The 22,607-nt window shown below is 52.1% G+C and overlaps 1 protein-coding gene across 1 annotated transcript; it reads right to left on the bottom strand.

Moving 5' to 3' along the window:
• Positions 1-14,808: 14,808 nt before the first annotated feature.
• On the bottom strand, positions 14,809-21,969 carry COMMD9 (COMM domain containing 9). The gene is made up of 6 exons (XM_036326169.1): positions 21,847-21,969; positions 20,057-20,182; positions 19,133-19,272; positions 18,125-18,159; positions 17,162-17,265; positions 14,809-15,610 (listed from the first exon to the last, which is right to left on the bottom strand). Exons 1-6 carry the CDS (start codon positions 21,895-21,897, stop codon positions 15,470-15,472), a joined length of 597 nt encoding a protein of 198 aa, XP_036182062.1. The 5' UTR covers positions 21,898-21,969; the 3' UTR covers positions 14,809-15,469.
• Positions 21,970-22,607: the final 638 nt, after the last annotated feature.

The raw sequence follows: 22,607 nt of genomic DNA, 5'->3' as shown, positions 1-22,607 counted from the left end.
ACTCGATACCCATTAGACCTTAACTTCTTCGTATGTAGTGAGAAAAGGGAATTCCATTCTTTACTTTTAATTTTTGTAGGCATGGCCCATCATTGGAGCCCGTAATTATCAAAAGTGCCATGGTCCCATTATATGATTTGGTGTAACCTCGGGTAAATTGGACAATGTATGTTAGGAAATAGAAATGCATGACTTTGGAGTTATTTTTATTAAGGCTCTGAACAGAACTTGGTGCTGCCCACTGTGGGCCCCAGGGAGACTCATAGAGGGACGGTGGTGAGTGCTGGGGAAGCAACTTCCTGATGATGGAAGTAGGATGCCACTCTTTCCCCCGAGAGGGAGGCCAGTAGGTTGGCCCTTGGTTTGGCTAAAAAATCATATGAGTTAGAGGAGGAAAAAAAAATGTTGAAAAGGGTAAGGTTTCTGGCCTCCTGTCATGGTTTTCCTCTCTCTTCTTTACTGACACCTTCTCATAGGAGCAAATTTCCTAGGTAAGAGTCAGTCAAGCAAAAATATCAAATGGCCCATGTCAACCAGAAACCAGATTGCTCCAACTGGGAACAGAAGGGCCAGGGATCCCAGAAGGAGAAGGAGTCAGCCTTGACAAGGGACTGGAGATCCCATTTCTTTCCTACCCTGTCCCTCTCTTCCTCTCCTGTCCTCTTTCTTCCTCTGTCCCTCCTCCCCTCTCCCTCCCGGCCTCTCTCTCACTCTGCTCCTTGGCTAATGCATTTCTATGACCGCAGGTGCCCTTGGAGCAAGCAGGGTGGCTCAGTGCCCTCCCAGTTCACTCTGCAGTCCCCATCCTCCCCAGCGCAAGATCTGGAGGTCTAGATTTGAGCAATAGAATGTAATAGCAGACTCTCATTTGGTTTTAGTTAATAGCCATGATTTCTTTATTTTTCCACTATGATTGACATTCAGTATTCTTTTATACTAGCTTCAGAGCCAGCATTATTTTCCTATCAGCCTTTACTAGGGAGACCTGCACTTTGAGAAATTACTGGGCACTTGTATCTACTCTTAAAATGGGTGTGTGGATTTCATCTTTGGTTCTTGTCTCTATATTCAAACCAACAGCCCAAGGTAGTATTCAACCCACAGGCTGAGTATTTTAATTGGCTTGTAGACTCCTTTCTTTTTATGGTGAACCTGTTGCCAGCGATTGAAGTTCGGGGTATTTCACATAAACATCTGGGCACATGGCTTCTTCTACAGAGCCAGAAGACACGGCAGTTTTGGAGCTGCCTTCCCACATGTCGAACTCTGCAGAGCTGAGGAGCAGCTGCCCTTTCAGATGGAAATGTAAAATTATTTTTCAATTACAGTTTACGTTCTATATTATTTTTTAATAGTTCCAGGTGTTCAGCATAGGGGTGAGACAATCACATACTTTACAAAGCAATCCCCCCAATATTTCCAGTACGCTCCTGACTCCATACGTAGTTATTACAACATTAATGACTATATTCCCTATGTTGTACTTATATCCCTGTGACTAATCTGTAACCACTGATCTGTACTTCTCAGTCCCTTCACCTTTTTCACCCCATCCTCCCTCCCCTCTGACAGCTGTCAGTCTGTTCTCTGTATCTATAAGTCTGTTTCTGTTTTGCTTATTTGTTTATATTGTTCTTTAGATTCCACATATAAGTGAAATCAGATGGTACTTGTCTTTCTCTGATTTGTTTCACTTAGCACAATACCCTCTAGGTCCATCCATGGTGTCACAAATGGTAAGATTTCATTCTTTTTTTATGGCCAAGTCATATTCCACTGTATATAGGTACCACGGTTGTTGTTTTTATAGGGGCAGGCATCTTAAAGGTGCCCAGAGTCGGTGGTGCCAGCTTGGTTCCTGCACCAGGAGTGTCAGCGGCAGAGCCCCGGGCATTATCACTGGGGTGTCGTTCTCCTATGCAGCCTCAAGCCTGATTCTCCAAGCCACTTTCTTCAGGAATTCCTTTTTTGTTTAAGCCAGCAAAGTTGTAATGTGCAGCAGAGATCCTGACTAACCCAATGCTCAGCGCAGCTGGAACGAGTCCACAGACATGAGATTGAGTCCCGGCTCAGTTCCTGACTCCCAGTGTGACTTCACACAAGTCAGTCTGTCTTATCAAAGCTGTTTCCAGGAGGTGAAATTGTTCCGTCGATTTTCCTTCCTCAAGCAGTGGTGAGAAATGCACGCCGTCTTGCATGAAGGGCAGTAGAGAGGTTTAATGGGAAGCCAGGTCCTTGTTACTCCACAAGGAGTCCAGCTGCCTTCCCCTTGGGGAGACCAGTGCTCTAACCCCGCAGCTTGGCGGCCTGCCTTTACTTCTAACTGCTAAGCGACTTGGGAGTCTGCATCAAGCAGACCATTTCAGGGCAACATCTTAAATGCACTGGTACCCAGGGGTTTGAATTAATTCATTCAAGTCCCCTTTTTTGGAAATGTACTTGGTTTGGTAAAGGCAGAGAGAGGGGGAGTGGGGGGATTTATTAGGCAACCTGATGATCCAATGGCCAGATGCAGAATAATGATGATGATAACAGCCATTGGTCAGTTATTTTATGCCACCCACTTTGACTGTCATCTGCATTGTCTCATATAATCCTCCAAATCAGGAGTTGGCAAATTGTGACGCACAGGCCAAATCTGGCCCACCACCTGTTTTGTAAATAAAGTTTTATTGGGACATAGCCATGTTCACTCATTGACTAATTCTGTGGCTGCTCTTATTCCACAATGGCAGAGGTGAGGACTTGCAATAGAGTTCATATGGCCCTAAAGGCCTGCGATGTTTGTTGTCTGCCCTTCATAGAAAACGTTGCTGAGAGTTGGGTCCTGTTACTCTCACTTTCCAGATTGGGAAACTGAGGGACAGAGATGCAAAAAGCTTGTTCTAAGGCAGGGGTGGGCAAACTTTTTGACTCGAGGGCCACAGTGGGTTCTTAAACTGGACCGGAGGGCCGGAACAAAAGCATGGATGGAGTGTTTGTGTGAACTAATATAAATTCAAAGTAAACATCATTACATAAAAGGGTACGGTCTTTTTTTTTTTTTTTTAGTTTTATTCATTTCAAGCGGGCCGTAGTTTGCCCACGGCTGTTCTAAGGCCTAAACCTAGTATGTCCCCGATTTCAGATTCGAGCTCCAACCGCTGCGTTTTAAACCTTCCATCAGTTTATGACAGGGATGTCTCCTTTTTCCTTCCTGTCCCCGCTCCCTCTGAGAAAACAGGTGCACGACAGTCGCTACCTTCCACCTGGATGGAGGTGTCCACTTCCTGCCTCTTGCTCAGAACTGGAGGTTTCTTCCCAGGGGGCTCTTGGCTGCTCCCAAACTCACTCAGTCCCCGAAGCCTGGTGCTGCGGTTCCGGCAGGAAATCTGGGCCAGCTTGGGAGCCGAATCCAGGGCCCAGGGGAAACGCAATCTTGCCGGCAGGGCTGGCTTTGTTGAAACCCTCCCCTCCCTTCCCTCCGAACTAACGAGTGTTCCCAGGGTTTCAGCTCACATCCCTTTGGCGTCCCTGCACCTCACCTCCCACTCCAGGGAGCCTGGGCCCAGAGGGTGCCTGGCGTTTTCCTGTCCTCCTCATCTGTGCCCACGGCTTCCTGGGACGGACTCGTCCCTGACAGGACACAGCCATAGACCTGCTGGCCACGGGACGTGCCCCTTCGGAGAGGCGCTCTGCCTGGCCCTGCCCGGCCCGGCCTGACGGGCAGAGCTAAGAAGGAAGGGCAGAGGTCGGACAGCCCCGTTGTGCTGCCTTCCCGGTTCAGGTTCAGCCGCTTCCTCACCTCTGCGGTGTTCAGTGACTTTGCCATCTTAATCCTGGCGTCCATGTGACTGACACCACATTTCAGGGTTGGGGAAACCGGCGTCAGGAGCCCGTGTGGTCGCCCCTGGCAGCTGGGTCCGGCAGGAGGACGTGACCCACCGGTACGAAGCCTGAGACAGTGGGTTTGTGCCTGGGCTCTGAGCAGCCTCTTTCGGGTGAGTGCGTACTGATAGGATGGTGAGAATGAGTCTGATTTTCAAAATGCGGTTCCCACGCCCTCACTTCTGCTCAGCATGGGCTCATTTGTCATCTCAGGACGTGCCCGGGAGACACCCTGTCAGGCACAGTTCCCTCAGACAGACAAGCCCGTGTCAGCCCTGGCCCCTGAGTCCCCAGGTGTAAGACCTTCTCTATGACTCAGCAACCCCTTCGGGAACATTCAGGAGCAGCTATCCAGCAGCCCAGGGAGCCCGGGTCCCAGGAGATGAGTGTGGGGCATGGGGGAGGGTAGGGGGGCCGCGGAGGGAGGGGAGAGACATGCAACACCACTGGCAGCAGCAAATTTCTGCCTCCGAAAGGGAGGCGGGCTTCCGCAGATAGTCTCTCAATAGGCCTTCTATCTGGAGAAAATTGCATGTTGGAATTTAATTGGGAATCCCTGCTGCTCCCTTGATGAACGCAAACCACGCTGCAATTAGAGTGATGCAGCAGGCCGGTGCTCCTGACGGGCAGTCTGTCTGAGCGAGGAGGGCGGGGCGGGCAGTTGGCGGGTGACTGGTGTGGCCAGGGGGCCTGTTCTCTGAAAGCCCCTCAGGGGCGGGGCGAGGGCTGTCTGCTCTAACCTCAGCTCAAGGGGCAGGTGGCAGGGAGAGGAGGCTCCCAGGGGACCGTCTTGGTTTGCCTCCCACGGCTCATGGCCGAGGGCAGCTCCCTGTAACGGAGTACCCCTTGCTGCTACACCGAGGACCACTGATTGGGCTCGTGACTCAGGTCCCAGAACCTCGCCTCCTGCACCATCTCCATAGGGAAGAAAATGGACATGTACTGAGCACGTACTCTGTGCAAGGCCCTGAGGTAAGTGGTGGTGGGTAGGCTTTGAGTCCCATGCTCTGGCTCCAAGTTCACTTCCCACCTGAACCTTGGGTTCCCCAGGCCCCACCCAGCCTTCCAGAGGCTGGTCATTTGCTGCCTCCTCCGAGGACCCCTGCTCCTCCTCTCCCGCACCCCATACTGGCTCTTTGAACAGGGACCCTGCTCTCTCTTCACTCCCTCCCCGCTCCTCCCCCACAGGAGGGGCACCGCCTTATCTGATGGCGGCGGCCAGGAGAACTGGCCATCCAGAGACCATGTGAAACAGACGCAGGGAGCGAGGCCTGTACGCTTCCCAGGCTGCAGGGGAAAGCAGCCCTGAGCCAGGGTTTGCTCTCCTGCTCCCGCTCCTCCAGCTGGGACCAGAGAGAGTAGCTAGCGTGTCCTTTTTACGGAGGGACAGCAGGTGGAGGTGGTGAAAAGTCTCGTCTTGGCCTCAGGCCCAGGATGCCTGCTCTCAAAGCTGACTTTTGAGCCCCGTTTTGTCCAGTGCTTCGTATGGAAACACCAAAGGCCAGAATTCAGGAACGGAAGAGAGGGACTGTCCCCTCGAACCAGCACCTGACTCCCAGGCACCAGAGCTGAATGCCCAGCCCCCAGCCTGTTCCAGGCACTGTCCATGGCGCCCCAACAGGATATGTCCTGCTGAGTGCCCAGCGCACTCTGCTCTCCACATCAGAGACAAGGCGTGTGAAGGCCCAGGAGGCTCCCAGAGCCAGCAGTTGGGGGAGAACAGGACAGGTTCCGTTGGAAAGTTACCAAAAGAAGGCCATTTCAGAAGACTGTTCCTCTTAAAGGCAGTGGGCTGCTCGTAAATGTGAAGTGTGGCAGGTGATTTCTATTCTAAATTACTTCTGCAATGCCCTAGCTGGTTTGGCTCAGTGGATAGAGCAGCGGCCTGTGGACTGAAGGGTCCCGGGTTCCATTCCAGTCAAGGGCATATACCTGGGTTGTGGGCTCGATCCCTAGCAGGGGGCGTGCTGGAGGCAGCTGACCAATTATTCTCTCTCAACATGGATGTTTCTATCTCTCTCTCCCTTCCTCTCTGAAATCAATTATATATCTTCCTTAAGTCCCCACAATCACGGTATAAGGCTCGTTTCTCCCTCCCATCTGTCTGATAGCGGTGGGGTGGTCCTGCTCCATTTTGAGCTAAGCAACCAGGAACACGTGTCCTCACCCTGACCAGCACTGGGACCACGCTAAGCCTCCATTTCCTCCCATGTGAATAGTAGCACACTATCCCCGCCCCCCCCCCCCCCCACACACACACACAAAGGGCTGCTGGGATGCCGGTCGCCTGACCCAGAGCACGCACGCAGTCAGACTGGTTGTCATTACGGACTCATTTAACATACGTCCGGAATCAACGTGAAAAACTCCCTGGGCTGGGCCGAGGATACAACCCACTGGCTTTTCCTGGCTGCCTGCGCGCTGCCCGTGTGAGCCCTGCAGATAAGCCGAGTCTGCCAGCTCTCGAGTTCATCAAATACACAGCTGGCCGGGAGCCTCGGGCCTGGAGCTGCCTAAGCTGCTGTGGCTGCTGCCATCTGGATGTCAGAGCACAGAAAGGGCCTGCTGCCGAGGCAGAACAGCTGGGCGGGGGCCCGGAGGGTCCTGGGCCGCAATCTGCTTGCTGCACACTCATTTGAGATGCAGGGTTTGGGGTAAGGAACAAAATAGCATCTCGGGTCACAGCCAGGCACTCTATCCTTCCTTCTCAGCATGCAAGAGCATGAGCAGTGAGCATCCCCAAGAGTTGGTCCAGTTGGAGGAGCACTCAGGACTCCGGCAGAACAATGGAGGGCTTTGGCCATCTGGGGAGGGCCTTTTCCTTCGGCTGCTTCTGCCATCAGATGCGGGAAGAAGGGCTTGGACAGGAGTTATGAGGAGGTGGCAGCGTTGATCTGCTCACTTTGTTAGCTGCAGGTACTCCACTGGCGGAGGACTAGCTGCAGGAGGGGAGAAGCGGCATACCAGCAGAGTGCAGGGTTCTTAAACTTTCACGTGTCTCAGACTCCCCCGGAGGGCTTGTTACAAAGCAGAGCGCTGATTCCGTCGGCCTGGGGTGTGGCCCAAGGGTTTGCATTTCCAACAAGTTCCCAGCGATGCTGATGTTGCAGATGAGGGTGCCACACTTTGAAAGACACTGACACTAGTGGTGCTGGGCTCTGGGGCCAGGCTGCTGGGCTTGACTTGAAGTCAGCTCAGCTGTTACTGACTGTGCGGCCTTTGACAACTTAGTCTCTCTGGGAGTCAGTTTCCTCATCTGTCAACTAGAAGTGATCCCGGCAGTATCTACCTCCTGGGTCTCAAGTGAGCTAAACCAGTTAAGGCAGGCAGAGCCGTGCCGGCTTGTAGGAAGCCCTTAATGGGCATTAGTGACGATGACCTGGATGCTTAAACATTTTACAGTGAGAATGATTACATGCTGCTTTAAAAAAATATATATTTTCATTGATTTCAGAGAGGCAGGAAGAGGGACAGAGAGATAGAAACATCAATGATGAGAGAGAATCATTGATCGGCTGCCTCCTGCAAGCCCCACACGGGACTGAGCCACAACCTGGGCATGTGCCCTGACTGGGAATCGAACCGTGACCTCCTGGTTCATAGGTCAATGCTCAACCACTGAGGCATGCTGGCTGGGCTGCTTTTATCTATAAACAAAAGATGAGTAAGAAAAGGCCCCTGTATGTTCATGCACATACATGATGTGTTCATAGGAATCCATGGGGTTCGCAGGCCCAGGACAGTGCCTCTGTCCTATACCCCTGGCTTAGGAGACCAAATCGCTTCTGTTGGGGGCCCCACTCCATTGCATGAAGTGGCAGCTGATTTCTATCTAAATTACTTCTTTACGTTCCCACAACCACTGTATAAGGTGGTCATCAGCACTCTATGTTATGGACAAAGCCTTTCACTCAGAAACTTGCCAAGGGAGTCTTGGAGTCAGGATTTGCACACAGACCCATCCGACGCTCCATCACAAGGCCACTGTTTGCTTCCTTGGCGCTATGACATCACCCATTTATCTAGAGCAGTGGTTCTCAACCTTCCTAATGCCGCGACCCTTTAATACAGTTTCTCATGTTGTGGTGACCCCCACCATGAAATTATTTTTGTTGCTACTTCATAACTGTAATTTTGCTACTGTTATGAATCGTAAATATCTGATATGGAGGATGTATTTTCATTGTCACAAATTGAACATAAAGCATAATGATTAATCTCAAAAATAATATGTAATTATATATGTGTTTTCCAATGGTCTTCGGCGACCCCTGTGAAAGGGTCATTCGACCGTAAGGGGTCGCGACCCACGGGTTGAGAACCGCTGATCTAGAAGAACGCAGTTAGCGATGTCAAAGTGCTCAGCCCTATGGGGAGAGATAAAAGAACTTAGATCTAACTGAGGAATCAAGAGGAACATATAAATTTGCAAAACAGTCCATAATTACAGGCCGCGCTCTCTTCTTGTTGGCGCCAATGTCCGGTAGCAGCGCCCACTCCAGCCCGGGCAGGAGGGAGGGGGCTGGGCTGGCAGCAGTGGGGGAGAAAGAAGTGCCATTCATTCCCTCGTTCATTTATGCCTGCACGCCTTCAACCAATGCTGACGGAGCAGCTGCCAAGGGCAGACAGTGACCCAGGGGCTGGGGACAAAATGGTGAGCAAGACCCAGGCTGGCCTCGGGAAAAGGCGGAGCGACAGCTGGACACCCTCGCACTCCCTTCCTCCCCGGCCTGTGCCCACAGCTGTCCAGAAGCATCGCCCAGGGCCTCACACTGTTTATTCTGATTTGAGCCCATTTCTTTCATCTTGTTTCATGAGATGAAAATGTGGGGAGAAGCCAGGTGTGGAGAACACTGCGTGGCATGTTTCCGAGTTTGGGGCTTAACTCTGGGAGCATCAGAAGCCGTGTGAGTGTTTTCGGCAAGGGAAGGGCATCCGATCTCCATTTGGAGAAGACCTCCAGCTCCGAGGAGCAAGGGTAGAGGCGAGGAGAGCAGGCTGGCAGGACTGGAGGTGGGGGACCACTTAGGAGGCATGGGAAGAATCCGGAGGAGATTCTTCCTCCTCTCCATCTCTCCCACCCCTTTCCTGCCACATCCTCCTACTCTCAGAAGAGAGCTGATGGGCCTTCCGCCCTGAGGAAACGTTTGCCCCACAGAGGCATCTGTACGTGTTTGAAGTTTAACCGGCTTTGATTGGGCAGCTTCCATGTCTCAGACACCTCCATGTATAATTAATTCCCTCTAAGCTGCACTGTCGGGAAAAAATTAAACCTACTCTCTCTTCCTCAGCGGCCAAGAAACAGACTTGGCTCCAAGGCCCCCCTGCACTTGAATCCTCGCCCTACCACCTGCCCCACGAATTGATAAAAAGAAGCAACAGCCCCAAATGGAGTCCCCTGGGCTAAGCCCACAGCACCAAACCCTGATCGAGTTACAGTTACAACTTCCCCCAGGAATGTAGTGGGAATTCTGTGCTCAGCACCAATGAGGTCATCTTACCACTTAGGGCTTCCCACCCCACGAAGGAAGGTGAGGTAATCCTCCTGATAGGCCCTTTGGTCCCCCAAAGGGAGGCGGCCATGCCTGAAATCATCCTTTATTTATTTTCTTTTTCGTGTGTGATTTCCTCATCCTGCCTTTTAAAACATTTCCCTTTCTGCAGCCCTTTGGGGTTCCCTTCTACTTGCTAGATGAGATGCTGCCCAATTCGTGAATCTCAATAAAGCCGATTAGATCTTGAAAATGCATCCACCTAGGAACCAGGAGGACACGGTTGGATTCCCTGGCAGGGCACATGCCCAGGTTGTGGGCTCAATCCCCAGTGTGTGTGTGTGTGTGTGTGGGAGGGGGGGGGGGGCGGGGGGGGGGAGGCGCGTGTAGGAGGCAGCCGATCAATGATTCTCTCTCACCATTGATATGTCTATCTCGCCCTCTCCCTCTTCCTTCCTCTCTGAAATCAATAAGAAAAATAGTTTAGAAAATAAAATGAATCAGTGGAATCTTTATTTAAACAGTATAGCTAGAAAGTCACCCAGTACAAGGCCTTGTGAGCCGAGCCTTGGACTTGGGGGGTTGCTGCTAATAAAACCTCACCTAGAAGCGTTGTATCTAACGGGTCTCAGTGGTGGGATTCCCGGCACCCGTTACCCAGCCATAGAAGCAATGAGGAGACAGGGGGTGCTTCCAGAGCTCAGCCTAGGAGCAAGCTTCATGGCTCCCTCAGTGGGCCTGCCCTGCCTCCAGTTCCCTCCTTCTCTCTCCTTTGGTTGCTCTGGGCCAGATGGGGGGAGTTCTGTAGGGGAGGGGCCTGGGGGCTTCCTCTTCTTGCCAGGGGTCCTAGCAGAGACTCCAGGTGCCTAGCTCCTGGTCTTTGTTTGCCCTATTAGGCCAGGGTGGAGGATAAGGAGAGCAATGGCGCCACCTGCTGGGCATATTGGGCAAGCGCCAGCTGCGCCTGGGTGAGGAGTAGGCGGACATTTCCCTTCCTGTGTGGCTTTTGGGCATAAGAAGAACTTGAGTCACCAACGAGGATATGGCAAGTGACCTCTTCTCTAGGAGTCACCCTGGGAACAGAACCCATCTCAGCTGGTGGCAGGAAATGGTGCCCTCAGGGCTGCCTATTACCAGTGCACTCAGGTGAGCAGCGAGAAGGTAATACATAGCTAATTACAATGCAGTGGTAGGAGGAATGACTGGGGCAACACAGGCTGAGAAGACAGGCGATCAAGTTGATGTTCTAGGTCCCTGGTAGGGGCCGCTCCTGAATCCAGAAGTGTGATCAGCAGTTAAGCCAGGATTAAGGGAAGACACTCCAGCGAGAGGGCCCCCGGAAGTGTGTGCTGCCTCCCTTCCCTGGCCCAGCCTCCCTTCTCCTTGCCTGCCTCTCGGGTGCCGCTGGCCCCTAGGAAATGCTGGTCTCTGTAATAGGGACAGGGGCTCAGCATGCTGATGTTTGCTCCTCGCCATCAACCTCCTACCCTCCCCCAGAGCTCCTATCCCTGCCTCCTCCTGCCCAGGTGACACGCCTGTGGTTGGGAGACTGCTATGAGCAGCCATCCCCGCTCCGCACACCTGGAGTCAATGAAGGCTGGGAAGCATGGTGGTGAGATGGGAGCATGGTCCTCGGTTGGCGAATTCGGGCCCAGCCACCAGGTCCCTCTGCAGGTGTTTTGTTGTTTGTTTGGTTTGTTTGTTTTAATCTTCACCCAAGGATATGTTTACTGATCTTAGAATGAGGAAGGGAGAGAGAGACATCTATGTGAGAAACGTCGATCGGTTACCGCCCATATGCACCCTATCAGGGATCAAACCCACAACCCTTTCGGTGTACAGGATGATGCTCTAACCAATGGAGTCACCCGCCGGTGCCCTCTGCACATGTTGAATGAAATTTTTTAGGGTAAAAGGCACTGCTGAGGTAGATTTACAACAAGCAAGTCAAGTCAATGTTAATTCCATTGATCTGCCATTCTGATCAATTCGATATCATTCAACCATCACTTACTAATACAGGTCAAATCCTGTGTGGGTCTGTGGAAGGTAGGACGCCAGTGAACCTTTATTGGGAAGTCTCCTGTGTGCTAGGCACCGTGCTAGCTCCTGTGGGTACCAAGTTAAGGAGAGCTGGTCTTCAGCCTCAAGAAACATCCACCACCACTGCACCCACACCCACAGCCACACCCAGGCAGCCTTTCTCTTCTCTTTTTCCATGAAACCTGGTCTCAGGAAAGTGACTGATCCATGAAGCCATGTCAGTTTTTCTCACTATCCCTTCTCTTCTTTATTTTAGTAATGAGTCTCACTCACTTCCCCGCCTTGTGTGTTGTGGCTAGACAGACAGATGACTGGACTGCCCAGCCAGAGAATGTATTTCCCAACCTACCTGCAGCTAAATATTGGCCATTTGATTGTGACCAATGGGACGTTGCAGGGAGTGAGTGATGAGCAGAATTTACTCACAGGGATGAGGGCAGCACCTGGTGGTTGGTGAGGCAACACCATGGAGAGAACCTGGGTCCATGGACCATCCCCGGAGCAGAGCCATCTGACCTCCTCAAACCTTCCACCAGCCCAGACTTCTATGTGAGAGAGAAACGAAATTCTCCAGACCATGGAAATTGGGTTTTGTTGAAGCAGTGAAATCAGTGGCCCAGTGACGCTCACTCCCGAAGCTGAAAGCCTGGAGGCGTAGGAGCCTTCTCAGGGGCTTTCCAGAGTAGCTCTCAAGTCGCTTGCGTTCAGCTTGCTGGGATGTACTTTACTTCACCGCGTGGAACGTGTCCACGGCCGTATGGCTAGTGCAACGCTGATGCCCGCGGCCAAGAACATCCCATTCTTCAGTGGAGGAGTCTACTTCCTACTTGGCTGTAAATCTATGGCAGGCGTTACCTAAGTAGATATCTTATCTCCACTCACAGACAAGGCATTAAAAACCCATCAGAGTCTTTCCCAAGAGCCCACGGCTAATAGAAGCTCAAGACTTCCCTCTATGAGCTCTTAACATTTCCTCGAAGGAAAAATGGTCCGCTCTCCTGGGGGATTCTGGTCCTCTGGCACCAACCAGGGAATACTACTAGGAAATCATTTTTGTTTTTTCTGGCTTGAAGCAGTTGTAAAAAGGGCAATTAAAGCACAGGCATGTGAGCACTAAAGAAGGAAGTTGCACAAGTCAACCCCATGCAGGTAAGAGAATGTTTAGGAATTATCAGTATTTGGAAGTCAGCAGTTACAGGTTCAAATAGTTCTAGTAAATGATCAACCACTGGGAAACTTTCAAATTGCCAGGTAGCCAATGGTTTCTAGAGTAAAAATACATACATTATAAAAGTAACAAAAACCCTCTCTCATTTCTGATACCATCTCAGCTTAGGAACAAAGTTAGGGAGGGCCCGTTACACCACACTGGACGCGCTTCCTGGAAATTTGCAAATACCAGACCACAGAGCTTGACTAATGCCTTCTGGACGTGGTGCCCACTGTGTGTGTTTAGAGAACTGGTGTGGGAAAGACCCGAATGTCTGGTCCTGACGTCAATGTCTTTGGCCTTGAAAATCACCAGAAAGGGGAGGCGAAGGTACCGGACAACCAGGGACACTCCTGTAGCCCAGAGCCCACCCACATTATTCAAACCAGCCAATCCTAAGCTTGCCCATTCCTTCCTGAGAAGACCCCAATAAAGGCCTGCTGTCCCCTCGCCCCCTCTGCCTCCTGACTAACCTGGGGTCCCCCTCCCCCAGCCCCTGTGTGGCCCTTTGTGACGGAAATGAACATCCCGTCAGGAGGCTGGGTAGAAGCTAGGTTTTTATGAGGGTCGGGCCAACCAGGAATATGGTGTCTACTATCCATCTTCCCCAAAGGTGGAAAACAAACCCTTTAAATGAGCGTGTGAGGTGAAGGGTAGCGAACATTTACTGACCGGCCCAGTGACTGGTGTCCGCTGTCTCCCAGGCACCCAGATGGCTCTGCTCAGCAGGACCTGGCTAAAGGAATGCCCAGCTCTCCTGCTTCCGGTTAGTCTTTTATTGAGGCCCACAGGACAGGATTTGAAGGTTTTTGTGGGTCAGAGGGAGTGGGAGAAAAACGGGAATGAATTCACAAGGCTCTCAACCTGGAATAGTGGGCCGCCTTCCCGGTCCATGACCTCGTTGCTGATGTAAAAAACGTGTTCATTTCCCGCAGGAGGGACCCCCAGCTGGCATCGGACTGTCAGTGGTTCGGCCCCACGGGGTGCGGAACTGCCATTTGAACAGAAGGGAGCTCAGCTCCCGGGAGCCAGCAGACAGGCGCCTGGGATCCTTCCTCGACTTCTCACCTGGTGTCTCCCCAGGTGGGAGGACTGCTCACCTCCACTGCAGCTCCCGTTTTCCCAACGGACCCAAAGCCACCGAGCCCCGTGGCCCGTGCAGAGTGCCGTGCGGCCGAGGAAGCTGGAGAAAGCTGGGCCCAAGTCCTAATCAGGCCATTTACCAGCAGGTGACTTAACCTCGATGAGCGGGTTTCTGCACCGACAAAGGAAGGATGAGAACATTGTCACACCTGCTGTGAGAGCAGATGAAACAGTGAATGGGGAGGGCTTTCTCCTTTCCTGCCATTCACAACCAGAGCTGGCACGGTGCAGCCTTCCCATTGGCCACAACAGTACTAGGTGCTTTTAGGCGCCTTGTCATTTAATCTTCACAAAGGCCCTGCAGGTAGGTAACATAATTATCTCCATTTAATTTTAAATACTGGGAACTGGGAGGATTGAGGCTTAGAGGTCAAGCCCTTGCCACCAAGAAGTGGAGCTGGTTCCCACCCCTGATGCCTGCCGGTCTCTTAACCTGGCTTCTCCTCCGCCTGCCCTCCCCCACCCACACCACCGAGAAGCCACCACAGCAAGCATGTGGCCCTCCAGCTGCGAGTCTGACCTGCTTGTGCCACAGTGGAGCACTGGGACAGCAGGCTGCTGCTGGGGGAGTGATCCAGAAGGGGGGCGCGTCACGCGCTGAGTCCTATGACGTGTCAGATGATGCTAAGGCAGCGGTTCTCAACCTGTGGGTCGCGACCCCTTTGGGGGGTCCAACAACCCTTTCACAGGGGTCGCCTAAGACCATCGGAAAACACATATAACAATTGTTTTTGTGATTAATCGCTATGCTTTATGTTCAATTTGTAACAATGAAATTGGGGGTCACTACATGAGGAACTGTATTAAAGGGTCGCGGCATTAGGAAGGTTGAGAACCACTGCTCTAAGGGGTCCTTTCATCACAGCTGTCACAAGCACACTGCCAACCTTGCCTTTGCTCTACAGGACACACAGGCACACGGAAGGTAGCGAGGGTCCCTGTGGCTTCAGGTCACATGTGGTCATGGGCTTGGCTGGGAATTAGGAAGCTGGGGTCACCCTCACACAGGAGGCAGCCCCAGCCCAAGGCAATGAACTCAGGCTCAGCACAGAATCAGAGGTTTTCAGAACTGTTTATTCCCATTACTCCCACTCACCACCCTGGAGGGGTTGCATGATCCAAGGATGGGCCCCAGCTTCTCGAAGAGAATCAGCCCCCATTTCAGACCTCCTGTGCCGACAGGAGGCTCTGGCCTCGGGGCAGGGGGCCACACTGCCGGGACCCTGCTCTGTGGGGTCTGCCTGGCCTCTCGGACAGAGAAGCAGGAGCCGCTGGCACCCGCCACCGACCCCCTTCCTGTGTCCCAGGGCTGGGAATGCACTCATCAGAGCTGGTGCTGGAGAGGAACTTACTAGAGTTCCCCAACGGGGCCTGAATGTTCCAGCGGCCACAGGGCCGCTGACAGGCTCATGAGCCCCCACAAGGCCACAGCGGTTACTCAGGTGCACGCAGGAGCCTTTCAAGGTGGAGGCTTCTGCCCACCAGCCTGGGAAGAGGAAGATGAGTGAGGAGAACAGCGTGGGGGCGTGGCTGCGTCCTCCAGTCCAGCTGCACCTTCGGATGGCAGCCCCGTCTGTCCCCCAGCCCACCTGGCCCGTCTGCTGTCGGCTGCAGCTGCTGCCACCAGGGCAGCCCGCTGGTGTCAGTCGAGTCAGGAGATGCTCCATTGCTGGCAGAAGCCAGGGCGTGGCAGTGGGGCTGGTGGCTGGTGGTGTCATTTGTTGGCCACGGCAGAAAGCTGGTCCCGGATGCGGCCCAGCCCGTCTAACATAGTGTCCAGCGTTTCCTTGCTCAGCTCCATGGTGACAGCTGAGACGGAGGGGCTGTCCCTGCACAGCCTGGGATCTTCCTTGATCTGGAAACAGAACACAGCCCCAAAGTCATCGCCGTCTCACCTCCTACTGCCCAGCAGGTGAGCCCTGGACCCGGGAGCCCACCCCCATCCAGGGAACCTCTGAGAGGCTCTTTGCTCAGAGCGACTGTCCTGTGGGGTGCGGTTTTGGACAGGTTTGGACTGAGGAGAGGGCACAGGCCTCTCACTGCCACGTGCAAGTCCCAGCTTAGAGGGCAGAGCCCTCACAGCACAAATAGAGCCAACAGGTATAGTTGTGAGCTTGAACCTATGGTCCGAACACATGGCCCCACGTGCCTGAGTGATATGGGCTTGACAGAGTTCACATGCATGTAGTTGAGTAGGCTTGAAACCCACGAGAATGTTGTAAACATCTTGATCACGCCCTTACTTTGCCTCGTGGCATCTGCTATAAAATAAAGACACAGCTTGTGGGCGCTGGTGCCGTCTCTCTATCCGGGAGCAGCATCCCACCGAGACCCAGCTTTCCTTCTCTTGTCTGTCTTTTCTCAATCCTTTCACCCCCCCACTCAGGGTCACTGAACCAGGCCAAGCTGGCATGGCACCTGAGGCGCCCTGGGGCTGAGTATGCCATGGCCGTGCCGGCTCGCCGCACTGTCCTCGCCTTGGAGTCAGTCAGCAACGGGGGAGGAGGAAGGCGATGGCTCTGAGGCTGGGGGTCAGTTTCCATTCGCCACCAGTGCTCAGGGCAGGAATCGGGGAAGCCGAGGCTCACTGACTCTCACTCAGCCTTCAAGTGAGAAAATGTCATGTGTTCACACTGACAATTCACGCAATGGGCTCTAGGGGTCCGTGAGGATCCAGTGGGATGCAGGGAACATCCCGGGGTGGGCAGGAGGAGGTTCATGAGGAGCTCTGTGCCACTGTGTGCTTCGCATAGCAAGTCGACTACGAGGATGTGTAAATGAAGGCAGGCAATCGGAGCACTCACGCACCCAAGTGCACTGTGCCACTTGCCATTCCGAGTTAATGAAGCGACTGCAATAATCAGAACCTGCATGTTTCGTTCCATACGAACAACCGCCAGCCTGCCTTTGCCCACCGCTGTATTACGACCTGTACTTATGTTGATAGCTTCCTTAAACAGCAAGCTTTCCTAATATTTAAGAACGTCATTGTTAGAGGCACCCTTACGTTCTCATTTTCTTCAGGTGTTGAGTTTCTGGGTGTCTGGTTAAGTAAATACAGTATTCCATTATCTAATTTTACGCAAACAAACCCTTAAAATGGGTCCGTGGCTTTAAAAGATTCCTGGAAAGAACTGTGAAGATAACACCAGTGAGGCAAGAGCGCGAAAACAAGAAAATGAACGGACCCGTCTCCAACTGCCGGCAGGAGCCCCTGCCCAGTGCATCACGAGACATACTATGTCTATGTCACTACACATATACTTCATAAATCTATGCCGTGTTTGGGGCAGCTTTTTTACTTATGGGGCTAGAGAGCCCTGAACCCTGGCATTTCCCATGGCCCCCGGGGGTGCCAGTCGCTGCCGCCCTCCTGTCCTTCTAGTGAGGATGACGATGGCCGTACCTTCATCTGGAGCAGGCAGGTGGGGACCACCATGCGGCTGATGCTGTCAGAGGCGGTTTTGATGTCCACTCTCCAGTCCAGATCCACCAGGCGTGGCAGAGAGACTGTGGGGGAGGAGGAGGAGGACAGCCCCGCTCAGAGCTCACGTCCCCGCGTTTACCGAGCCTTTACTCTGTGACAGGCACTGAGGGCTGTCACAGCCTTCAAGTGAGAAAAGGTCAAGTGTGTTCACAATGGCAATTCACGCAATGGGCTGTCCACGTGTCATGCACGTGATCCATGGAGGGAGACAGGCAGACGGGCCCACTGCTCCGTGCCACCTGCGCTTAGGGCTGAGCATCCCCAGGCTTCTGCCTGAACCCCGGCCCTGCAGAAGGCAGGACAGGATGAGAAGTGGCACTGATAGAGAAGACGGGTGGGGGCCTGAGGCTTAGGAAATGTGCAGCTTCAATAACAGTGGAAAGAGCTTTTGTTTGAGAGACAGAGACTTGGCTGGGAGATGGGTTCCACCTCTGAGCCTCTGCTTCCTCATCTGTAAAATGGGGATAATCTGAGCCTCGCTCCCGGGTGCTGGGAGGACCAGTGAGCAATGCAGGCAGAGTTCTTCAGCGGAGTGACTGGATCAGAGTAAGTTTCGTGATCCTTTATTAAATATCCACTTTCATTCAACCTTTCAAACTAATTTCAATGACATTTTTCTTTCCTAATGGAAATATCATTATTTTAAGTATTTCACTTACTACTTGGAAATTTCAGTTTATTTTTTTTTAACAACATGCCTGTATTAAGTTTATAATCAGAAAAAAATTAAAAAGTGGAATTTAAGAAAAAACCCACATACACGTTGAGCTTGGGATCAGGTTAATTCCCTTTGATTTTCAGTTAAAAACTCGCCACCTGGCAGGTTCGGAGCTGGGCTGGGAAGCAGGGTGAGGAGGAAAAGGCACAGTTCTTGGTACTCACTCAGATCAGCTTGGGCTTCCGCTCTCCACGTAGATCTGTGTAAGAGGGAAAAATGAGGAGAAAATGATGGCACAGGATGAAATCGGAGTCTCCTGATAACGAGAGGCCCATGGGCCTGGGCCTCTGCCCCCCGTGACCCCCAAACCTGTGATCACCTCCTGACAGGGAAGGACCACAGAAACACCTCATTCCAGTGAGCAGTCGTTTGTGTGTTTGTTTGTAAAGCTCAGTGACTTTAAGGACAAAGTGCTGTTCGTTTTCACAACTTAAAAAAAAGGAAAAGGCTCAATGTATTGCAATCTTCTTGGCCATCGTTCTCAAACAAGCATAGAAAAGGTTGGCCTAGTCTTTTTTTATATATTGATTTGAGAGAGAGAGAAATATTGATGCAAGAGAGAAACTTCTATCGGTTGCCTCCTGCATGCCTGCTACCGGGGGTGGAGCCCATGGCCAGCATGTGCCGACTGGGAATGGGACCAGCAACCTTTTGGTGCACAGGACGGCGCCCAACCGACTGAGCCACACTGACCAGGGCCGCCCATTGCCTTTAGCCCAGTAAGAAAGTAAGTGAAGCAAGTTTCTATGATAAATTGTTCACTGAAGTGAAAATGGCCAACAGCATTAGTATCTAACCCTTGGGAATCTCTTAACTGAATTACACAGAATTTCTTTACACAACGGAATATGTTTAGCCACTAAAAATGTTACTGAAGGTAAATATGTACGGACCTGAAATATCATTGACATTAATACTGTTCATTGCAAACCAGCTCGTTATAAAGGGGCATCATCCCACGGGGTTAAAAACAGACACGCCCACCTCTCTGCAAAACATAAACACGCCCTGAGGCTCCCACTAGGGAATGCACACTGCCAACCCTCTGGGGGGCGGGATTAGGGGGGCTTTTTTGCTCACCCTGTGTGCTTTTCAAGAATGAACGTATTATTTCTAGAACAGGAAGAACAAATATAAACCTTACAAGGAACGCTAAAGAAACGGGCACTCACATGTTTTCTAGGATGATTTTTGTCAGCAGGTTTTTGAGGTTCTGGTGGAAATTGGCAGGAAAGAGAGCCAGCACGGCCTCGGCTGAGGACAGGTCCCGGAACGCCGCCAGCCTGGTGAGGCGGTGCAGGGCCTGGAGCAGCTGCAGGAGAGACGGGGAGCCCCGGGCAGGCGGTGAGAAGTGGGCCAGGAGATGGGGATGGAGACAGGGGAAAGGGGGCAGGGCTCTACCCCCCGCCTGCCACACATTGCTGGTCATTCAACAGAGTCCCACCAGCCCCGAGGCCTCTGTTGCAAGTGCCAATGTCCATGTGCCAACTTCAGTGAACAAAGCTCCAGATTGAAATAATAACACCACCACCAACAACAACATGGGCCAGTTTGGGTGGCCTCCTGTGTTAGAAAACTGTTTCCCTGGAGAAATAAGGCTGTGAGCGCTCCATACCAAAAGTCCCTTTCCCCTTCCTCTTGGCCGTCAGCTGAGCTGAGGCGAGGTCCGGCCGGCGCACATCCTCCCTAACAGTGCTTGGGCCTCGCGGTTTCTGCCCAGAGGTCCCTGAAAAGTCTGCCTAAGTATCCGACAATTAATGAGCGTCAGCAAGTTACAGGTCAGGAAAGAAAAGTCTTAAAAAGGTTGTCTTGTGGCCACACTGTTTAGGCAACAAGTCAGAAAAAGAAACGGTCAGGGGCTCTGGTTCTGGTAAGTTCTCCCAGCCATGCTCATTTACAACAAGGAAATCAAGGTCCAAAACAAAGATGTTCAGTTCACTGACACTAAAAAAATAATCTATTTTAAGTTTGCTTTAATGTCAACAGACATTTAAGGGGAACATTTCCTTGGACGCAGCAATGACTGCAGGGGGGTCAAGAAAGAGACTGATGAGTTGAGAGTCTGATGCTCAAAGGTCATTTCTGGTCACACTTACTTGCTCTGCCTCCTCCTGGGTCACAGACAAGCTGGAACACGTGATATCCAAGAGTTCTTTCGAGCCAAGGGCTGAACTGGAGAAGCTCTCTTGGCACAGCTGTCTGACAACATCTTTTGAGGAAGCCTATGAATTAATCCACAGGTGGAAAACAAATTAAGTCGCCGAAAATACATGTTTTAGAACAGAATGCACATAGGGAAGATGGATTAGAAGTACTTTTCCTTCTTCTTCCCATTAGGTACAACCAGCAATCCTGGGGACTATATAGAAAACAAACCCAAGACGACTCTGAAAGGGGGTGCGGAGAAGACAGACCTGCTGTGGACCTCATGACCAAGGAATGACAGGGTGGTGAGTTCCTGGGTTTTCTTTTTGTTCAGACATCCCAGACTTTGAGCTGAAGAAGAGGGCAATGGAGGATGCCAGTGGGTGCAGGAAGCAAAAAACTCCAACGAATTCCTGCTCTCTCTAGCCAACAGACCAAGAAGGGGCAGCCTAGCAAAGCAGAAAACCTTAGACAATATGCTCTACTCCAGCCAAACACCGCGGAAAGCACTGTGGCCCCACCCTTACCCAGGTCAGCAAAGGCCGAGTGGGAAGCCTAGACTTCCACCTTGGGAAGCTGTAACGAGGTGTCCCAACATCCCTGCTGCCGTGGTGTCAGGCAAGGCCAAGCAGGAGGCTGGGGCTAAGTGGGGAGCTCCCTGCCAGGCAGTCACAAGTCCCATCACCCAGAGGTATCAGCAGAGGCTGACCTTGAAAGTCCATACCTCCAATAGGAACTCGGGGAGGGGGTGGGCAGCCACAATGAGGGTGAGCAGAGCGCGTTAGGTTTCCAGTCCCAGCTTTATTACCTCCTTCATTAATGCATCCAACAGCTATTTATTAAGCACATGCTGTGTGCCAGGTGTTGGGGGAGCACTTGTTGGCAACACATTTGTGAATAAAATAGATGCCTTTAGGGACCGAGAATAGGACAGAACACTGGGGAGGTGGTTAAAACAGCAGAGGGACCATTGCATGAATCAATGATGTTGTGCCATGAATGATGAACGTGTGCTACACACAAATGCTGAGTATTGCTAACTCAATCCTCTTCGTCTGGTGGGTTGTTGTTTTTTAAAAAGTCCCTCATGGATCTTAAATTCTTGTGAGGAAGAAAGACGACCAACAGACGCCTAAGGTCCGCTAGTGACAAGAACTGCGAAGGAAGATAAAACCGCCCCTTCCTATAGAGGAAGTCAGAAGTTAGGCAAATAACTCCATCATCTCATTACATCCTTCCAAGCTCTATGAAGTACGACCCTTTCAACCTCACAATCCTTCAAACGATTATCAATTTTTTTGGCCCTTACATGGGTCCGAGGAGTACAGAAAACCCTGGACTCGGAGAAGGAAGAACGCACTTGACTCAGGGGCTGGCGCGCAGAGACCATTTCTCCACCACCCCGCCCGACGGGCTGCTGGGTGCGGCCTCAACTGGCCACGCGGCCTGGCAATTACCCCTAATGCACCATCGCCAAAGCCAGCCCCAGAGGCTGTAGCAGGAGGCATCTGTACGGCGCCTTCACAACCGTTATCTTAGGTGCTCCCCACCATGGTTAGGGCGGTATACATTTTATTCCTTCTTTTGAACGGCTCGGAAGCGCGCAACGACTTCCCCGGGCCACAGAGAGGTAGTACCAGAGTTCTGACTCCAAATCAAGGTCCCTTTATTCCCAATTCCTACTCCGGCTAAAATCCCGGGGACAAAGGGCGCCTCGGGCTGTCCCCACCCCTCCATTTACCTTCAACAGGCTCTGGAGCGCCCCAAAGTTGTCCGCCGTCAACGCAGCCATTTCCCCCTAGTCATGTGACCGCCTCACGGGGGAGAGGCGCGGTCACGTGGTCCCTCGGCCGCCGCGGGGCATGCCGGGAACTGTAGTCCTTCGGGGTGGCGGAAACGGCCGGGCGGGGGGCACTGCGGGATGGGAAGGAGCTCAGAAGGGCACGGTGACTGGCTAGGTCCGCCAGACGACGGGAGGGCGATGGGGTTGGGAGGACGCGGGCGGGGGTTTTCAGAGGAGGAAATGACTGGGCTCGTTTACTTACGAGATCAAGGGAAACTCTGATTTTCCCTCCTAAGTGGGTAGGCTGGCTGCTTTGAGGAATGCGCCTGCATGGCACACGCCGTGGAAAGCAGTGACCAGCTACCTGGCTGGGTGGAAATACAGTGTGGCTGTGCATTATCGGAATTCTTGGAACTCGCCCCTCTCCCCTAGCTCCAAGAATGCATAATTGCTTTCCCGTGTATAGCTTCCTTCTGTGGGAGATAGATAGGAGCTGGTATTATTTGCATTATCCAGATGGGGAATCTGATTCACTTAGGGTTTTAGTGACTTTCCTGTAGACCTAGTGCTGAAGTGCTGGTGAAGAAGCCTTAAGAAGAGGGGAGTAAGAAGGAAATCGAATGAATGGAATGTTTGTTAAATAATATCAAAATTAATTTTGTGACTTTTTAGATTAATTTCTGTGACTTTTTTTTGAGGGGACATTGCCTTATTATCTG

Source organism: Myotis myotis, unplaced genomic scaffold (genome assembly GCF_014108235.1).
Source record: "Myotis myotis isolate mMyoMyo1 unplaced genomic scaffold, mMyoMyo1.p scaffold_m19_p_10, whole genome shotgun sequence".
Classification (NCBI taxonomy): domain Eukaryota; kingdom Metazoa; phylum Chordata; class Mammalia; order Chiroptera; family Vespertilionidae; genus Myotis; species Myotis myotis.
This window is presented reverse-complemented; position numbering and strand designations above follow the sequence as displayed.

What these genes read in the sequence shown, in the direction of transcription:
- COMMD9 (XM_036326169.1), bottom strand. Translation starts at nt 21,897, where the DNA reads ATGGCTGCGTTGACGGCGGACAACTTTGGGGCGCTCCAGAGCCTGTTG. An exon ending in CCCAGGAGGAGGCAGAGCAA is followed by an intron (nt 19,273 to 20,056) that starts GTAAGTGTGACC and finishes TCTCTCCTGCAG; the next exon opens with CTGCTCCAGGCCCTGCACCG. An exon ending in GGAAGCCCAAGCTGATCTGA is followed by an intron (nt 17,266 to 18,124) that starts GTGAGTACCAAG and finishes CCTCCCCCACAG; the next exon opens with TCTCTCTGCCACGCCTGGTG.